A 6,288-nucleotide genomic window follows, 5' to 3' on the forward strand; every position below is an offset into this window, starting at 1 on the left:
TCAACTGCGTAGGTTCTAACTACAAATTGGACATATTTCGTAATTTGTATGTATTTTAAAACTATTAAAATCAATTAATGTTTTTGAAAATCCTTTTATACATATATATTTTTTTTTGTCAAACAATCATATATCTGAAATTCATATGGTTTTCGTTTCCTTTGCGTTTTGGGCAAGTGTCACATATATATGTTCTATATTTCGTTGTACCATATAACGCGGATTTTGTTCTCTATAATTTATCATCAACGCGATTTAGATTGCAGTCTAAACGACTAAATGTATACTATTGCAAACAACAAAGAGTCGATTCTTGGACAAAGTCAAGAAATGAATATGACGTCTAATGAGTTATATAATGAGTTGATTCTTTTTGTCAGAAACGAACTTCATATATTACAAAAGACTGAGTGAAATATGATTTGACAGTACATTTAAAAGATTTGACAAAATACTGAAAAGTTGATAACTTAAAATTGGTTGTTTAGTGAGCTATTATACTAATTTGAGAAACTGAGTTGATACTTAATTTAAGGCCGGTCCTAGCAGTATGGCGCATCGTAGGTTCGCATGTTTTGGTAACAAAGGGGTTGTATATTGTCCTCTCAAGTCTGAACTCATTTCTATCTATTTTTGAAATGCAGAAACGATTTTCCAAAATGTCTATGTAAATAACGATTTTACTGCAAAGAAAACGACAATCTCGGGCATTCAGAACCGCCAAGTAAGGACACATACTATTTTTAGGCACATGTTGGGTTTTTACATTAACGTCTCTTTTTTAAGTCTACAAAAAAACTATTCTTCAGTTTCACAATTCCGACTATTTTTATAGTTTTCTCTATTCGTAAAAAGGTAGAGAAACAAACAAGGAAAGAGAAGAAGAAGGAAAAACACAAATGGAAGGGAAAGGGGAAGAAGCAAAGAGGAGAATGATGATGAAGATCAAGCTTAAGGGGACAGAAGACATAAGCCAAGAAGACATTAAAAGACAAGAAGCTTACAACATGTCTCCACGTACAAGTGCTCGTGGTGGTGGTGGTGGTAGCTCAGTCGGTATGATCAAGTCATCAAGCGTGAGGCAAAACTGTTTATGCGCGCCAACGACACACCCTGGCTCCTTCAGGTGCCGTTACCACCGTCGTAACGCTGGACTTGGGATGTCACGTGGCATATCCGTTCCGTCTAACCTTTCCATGTTGGTTGGAGACTCTAATTCTGGCTCTCCTAAGTGATCATCAATATATAATGTGCTTTCTTTCTCATCAATTTATATTCCTCGTATGTGTCTGTGTATATACCAACAAAGAAAAATGCATAAGTAGATAAATCTCTGGATATTCACTTTGCTGTTTGCACAAATGAAATAAATTCAAGTGTCGTGATTTTTGTTTGCATACCCGAGGAGATCCGTCTAGCGTTTGGCCGGCAAGGTTAGTAGAGATTTGAACAGCATGGCCACCTATCTAGTCGACGCAAATCGGACGTTTAAAACGTTTAGTTTGAACAGATGGAAAATTTGAGTTTCCAAATTTTATCACTCAAAGAAGAACAATTCTTGGGTTCACTCCTAGGGTGAACCCATTCATTCACTTCTCCTCAAAGAATAGGCTTGGAGACACGTGGTAACACATAAAAGTTTCTTAAGAGTGAAAAGAGAAAAAATTATAATAAAATATTACGTTAGCATTGGGAAATAGTACAACACTAGCTCTGTAGTAAATTTACATAATGATAAGAGAAGAAAATCTCAAACTAATGTATCTCAGACAAAATTGTAAAAATTGGGTCGAGAAAGCAGTCGAGATTCAGGTAGTCGGTCGTGTCCAACTAGTTTGAGATGAACTTGTATTCCCATAGTAAACTTTTTTGGTAGATTCGTCCCAGTACGCCTGCGAGAGAGATAGTCAAGTGAAAATGTTTTAGCGACTGCGCGTTTCTATTTACAAAACAAACGCGCTAGTAAAATGGTGACAACTTAATTTATACCTGCCATCCAGAGGGAAGATTTGCTGAGAGTTTGGTTAGATCAGGTTTTTGCTGCTTCTCGTCAGCCTTCTTTTGAGAATTCTCGTCAGCTTTCCTCTGAGACTTCTCGGCTCGTTCTTTCTTCCGTTTCACTTTCTCTCGCCTAAACATATCATACAACCACATTAACTCATGTTTTATTGGAGGACGGGATAAATTAAATTACGCATTACACCGAGAAACTAACCAGTCACCAACGATGGGTTGGAAATTTGCGTTGTCTTTAGCCTCTCCACTCGCAATTTGTCGGGATTTCCATTCTTCGATTTCTCGTTGTCTTTTTCTATCTAGGATTCCGTAATCATCATCTTCTTCTTCACTATCGTTTAGCTCCTCTTTCGCAGCTTTCCACTGAGCACAAGTGAAGACACCTTTAAGTTTTAGATCTAAGATAATCTAGAAAAGGGGTTTGTTCGTCACGAGATTCAAGAAATAAATAACATACCTTGTCAACCAAACTCGAAACCTTTTTATTTGACCTCAATGTGGATGTAGTAGCACCTACTGTCCGCTTTTTAGGCCGTTTCACTGTTACCAAAGCCAAAGACTTATAAGCAAAAAACTCAAGAGCACGCTCAAACTATGATTAGAGATCAGTGAAGAATTATCATACCTTTGGTTTGACCTTTTGCTAACAGAGACGATCCACCTGTAACGTCTGTGGATTGAGAAGCAGTTCCCAAAGATGCAACCTCAGCGGAGTCGCTGGATCTTGAACTAGGCACTGCAACTGTAGAAGAATTGCTTGGAATGTTGTAATTAGCAGAAGCAACTCCACTGTGATGCAGCGAGGACTGCCCAGAGCTAATGACAGGAAACAGCGGAGCTGCACCATTGAAATTGTAATAAGCTTCACTGGCACTGGCAGCTGCAGGAGCAACTTCACTTGTACCAGGAACAGTTTCATAATAAAATGTCGACGGAAGAGAAACTTGGGATCCGTCAACATGGCCATAGAACTGAGTGTTAGGATCTAGAGCAACAGCATTGCCAATATACTGATAATTGGACTCTGGATAAGATAAGCTGTATTGTGTCGCATAATCAGAAGATTGCTGCATATAAGATTGAGGTACGCTGTAGGGAACTCCCAGAGAGTTACTGGATAAAGATGGAGGAACATCGCCATTTTCAGGTGGTGGAGGAATTGGTTCACTATAACTGTCTGGTGGCGGTAGAGGAACATCTTCACTCTCAGACGGCGGTGGCGGAATCCATTCCTCACCCGGAGGTGGTGGAACATCTGCATGAAGGTTTAATGGCTCTGTGAACATCTTACCATCAGAAGCATCTATCACTTGAACATAAGACACTGGAACTGATTCTTCAACCTCCATATCAACATCCATGTCAATATCTTCAACATCTGGGGAGCCAACCTTTTCAGTTGAAGGAGTAATATCAGACTGCCCAGCTGGATGACTTTGGGAGTGTTTAGGAGATCCATCGCCGCTCACATCAGCTGATTCATCTGAATGAAGAGATTTTCCAGACTGGCCAAACTCTCCTTCTCTCCCACTGTCCTCGGATTCACTTTCTGTATTAGCATCTGCTACCAACTTTTCTCTGGGAGGGCTTTTGTTCGTCTCTGCAATTTCATCCATTACTGCAGACTTGGCAAGCTGGTAAATCTCATCGTTTACACTGTCTTCGAGACGCTTAAGTTGTTTATCAGTGTGAAGCCAAAAAGAAAGTAAAGGTGAGGTATCCAATATGAGCGCCTTTATATCAGAATGTCTGACTTCAACCTCCAGAATGTACTTTGATATCTGCTCATTGCTGTGAAAGTTGCCATGCGACCTATAAATTTTTAGAAATTAGAGATAATCATATTTTAAAGAAGATAAAGAAGTGTGATCTGTGTACACAAGAAGACGCAAACTAAAATGGCTTACCTCTTCAGAGACCTCAGCTTCTCCAGTAAGCCTTCGCTTTGACTCAACAAGCGAGATGGGAGGTCAGTAGCCGTTTCTGTATCAAAGTTAGTATGCACATGATCTGAATTTTCTGGCCTTGCAAGGTCCTCCTGACATGGTTGGGTATTAACAACAGATTCAACATGATGACCATCAGTTCTTAAACTCTTGACATATAGATCTTCACTTTTGTTTCTCTCCTCCAGCGCAACAGTTGGAAAAGTTGAACAGTCAGTTCCTGTGAAACTATTTTGCACGGGTAGCAAATAACTTGGTTCAACACCAGAAATCAAGGTGGACACATCTGTAACCATGGGCCCAAACTCATTGTAGCCTGTCCCATATGCACTGGCAGTTTGAGTCAAAACTGCAGGAATTTCCCACGAAGTTTCCCCAGTTTCTGTATTCCAGTAGTAATACTGATTGCTCTCCTCATGCAAAATCATCTTCCACTGCGAAGTAACATCTGTGGGAGCATGGTGCTCCAAAGACACGCTGCCAGATGCTTGAACTGAGGGAACTGTCTGCTTGTTTAATCCATCCGAGATTGCTGAGTTAGTCACTGTGTCAAAACCACTTTCTCCTTCAGCTCTAAAATCATGTGCAGAAGAATCCTCCCCTGTCTGCTGTTGGTCAGCCATTTGCATACTGGTGTCTGCACCTGATTCAGTATTTGTATCTTTGGATCCTTCTTGAATTAATCCATCAACCTGGTATATAGATAAAAAAACACATCAAGACTAACAAAGACATCATCACTCATCAATACTCCGTTATATATAAGTTAGTTATTGTTACCTGCTCATTTTTATTGGCTAAGGAACTATCTGCAGTGGCATCTTCTTCCACCTCATCATCACTATACTGCCCAAGTAAAATCAAAGGGTTTTCTGTTTTCTGACCTGAAAACAAGAAAAATGAAAGCGTCAAAAATTTGGAAGCTGTACTATTTAACTACATACCTAGACTATGTGATATTTTCAGGTAGCATTATAAAGTAGAAAAGAATAGAGAATAGCATCGAGGAAGATTTTTCAGCGACCTGTCACAATAAATGACAAAGCCATCAGTTAAGCGTAGCAAGCCAAAAACAGCCAGAGACATACAAACCGCTAGGGAGCTAAGTCCAGAAGAAAGTCCCCAGAAAAGCTTGAAGCTGCAAAATAGAGCAACTCATTCAAAAAATCACAGTGTCTTGGCCTGAACTTGAGATGTCACACGATGTCCTCAAGACCACTCTACTCTGAGAAGAATTATAGAGGACAAACAAAACATAACATGTGTGTTGGAACACAAATAAGAATTTTTCCCAAATTTTTCTTTTTTGCAGGATTAACATGTGGGAGCACTTTATGGGCGTTGGCTACATAGCAGGTTTTGAAGATAGCTGATGGAATGGAACCCACCTGAAGAAGAAGGTGAATTGGGTAACTCATTAGGCTCTGTTTGTACTTCCCGCTTAACTCCATCACGCACATCTGAGCCACCCAAATCTCCTACAAAAATATATCAAACTCAAATCCGAAAATTCCTACTATAAAATCTTTATCAGCTTCACGGACTAAGTCATGCATTAACTAGCTTTCTCCAATTAAGAAACGAGATCGAATCCACAAATCAATCCAATCTAATAGATTTAATCGAACAAAAAAGAGCAGAAAACGATTCGAAGAAGCATACCAGAGGGTTCCGCAAAGAGATCAAGCTTGACACGACGGCCGGTGCTATTCATGGCGGCGAAACGACGCTCTTTTCTCTTCCCCATCAGATTTCTTACTCTCTCTCTCTCTCTCTCTCTCTCTACAGACTCTCTTCTTAACCTTCGTTGTTTTTTCAGCCAAAGAACTTAAAACCAGAATAAGCTTTCGTGTCGCGTCGAAGGTTAAAAACACCTCTATTACGAATCGAACGACGCCGTCTCCTGTATAGCCGCCTAACTGTCTAAGACGTCGTGCCGTTTTGGGTTTTCTTTTGTAAAAAAATTGTGCATTGCATGTCGTTTAATTGACTAAGGTTTTGCTAAATCAGACCGATCCAAATTCAGCCCGGTTTACACACATCTTTGATATTCATATTCCCATAAAAGGATCACTGAGATAATCTCAAGTTGACGTGGGCTGGACTTGGGCTGTCCAATAATCATATTCCCATAAACCAATTTAGCCCATTTATATATGGTCTAAACTAGTTTGGACGTGGGCTGTCCAATAATCCTAAAAAATTAGGGTTTTTACTATTTGGGGGATTTTTTTTTTTTTTTCGCCGCTTCTCTCTTTCTTCGTGTATTTATGAGTATTATAAGTGTATTATGAGTGTATTATGAGTGTATTATGAATTTATAAAT

At 39.4% G+C, this 6,288-nt stretch overlaps 2 protein-coding genes across 6 annotated transcripts; one reads left to right on the top strand and one right to left on the bottom strand.

Annotated features, from left to right (window-relative positions):
• Positions 158 to 1,387, top strand: LOC104745565. The gene is made up of 2 exons (XM_010466840.1): positions 158 to 724; positions 856 to 1,387. The coding sequence occupies exon 2, from the start codon at positions 900 to 902 to the stop codon at positions 1,233 to 1,235; it is 336 nt and encodes a 111-aa protein (XP_010465142.1). The 5' UTR covers positions 158 to 724; positions 856 to 899; the 3' UTR covers positions 1,236 to 1,387.
• LOC104745566 (formin-binding protein 4-like) lies at positions 1,657 to 5,786 on the bottom strand. 5 transcript variants are annotated; one of them, XM_010466841.2, is made up of 9 exons: positions 5,625 to 5,786; positions 5,351 to 5,440; positions 4,743 to 4,846; positions 3,924 to 4,654; positions 2,642 to 3,828; positions 2,474 to 2,556; positions 2,216 to 2,379; positions 1,990 to 2,131; positions 1,657 to 1,892 (listed from the first exon to the last, which is right to left on the bottom strand). In XM_010466841.2, exons 1-9 carry the CDS (start codon positions 5,707 to 5,709, stop codon positions 1,809 to 1,811), a joined length of 2,670 nt encoding a protein of 889 aa, XP_010465143.1. In that variant the 5' UTR covers positions 5,710 to 5,786; the 3' UTR covers positions 1,657 to 1,808. The 5 variants fall into 5 exon arrangements, with proteins under 5 accessions (XP_010465143.1, XP_010465146.1, XP_010465144.1 ...); XM_010466844.2 differs by having other exon boundaries at positions 5,051 to 5,440; positions 5,625 to 5,746; XM_010466842.2 differs by having other exon boundaries at positions 4,987 to 5,440; positions 5,625 to 5,746.

Source organism: Camelina sativa, chromosome 15 (assembly GCF_000633955.1).
Source record: "Camelina sativa cultivar DH55 chromosome 15, Cs, whole genome shotgun sequence".
NCBI lineage: Eukaryota > Viridiplantae > Streptophyta > Magnoliopsida > Brassicales > Brassicaceae > Camelina > Camelina sativa.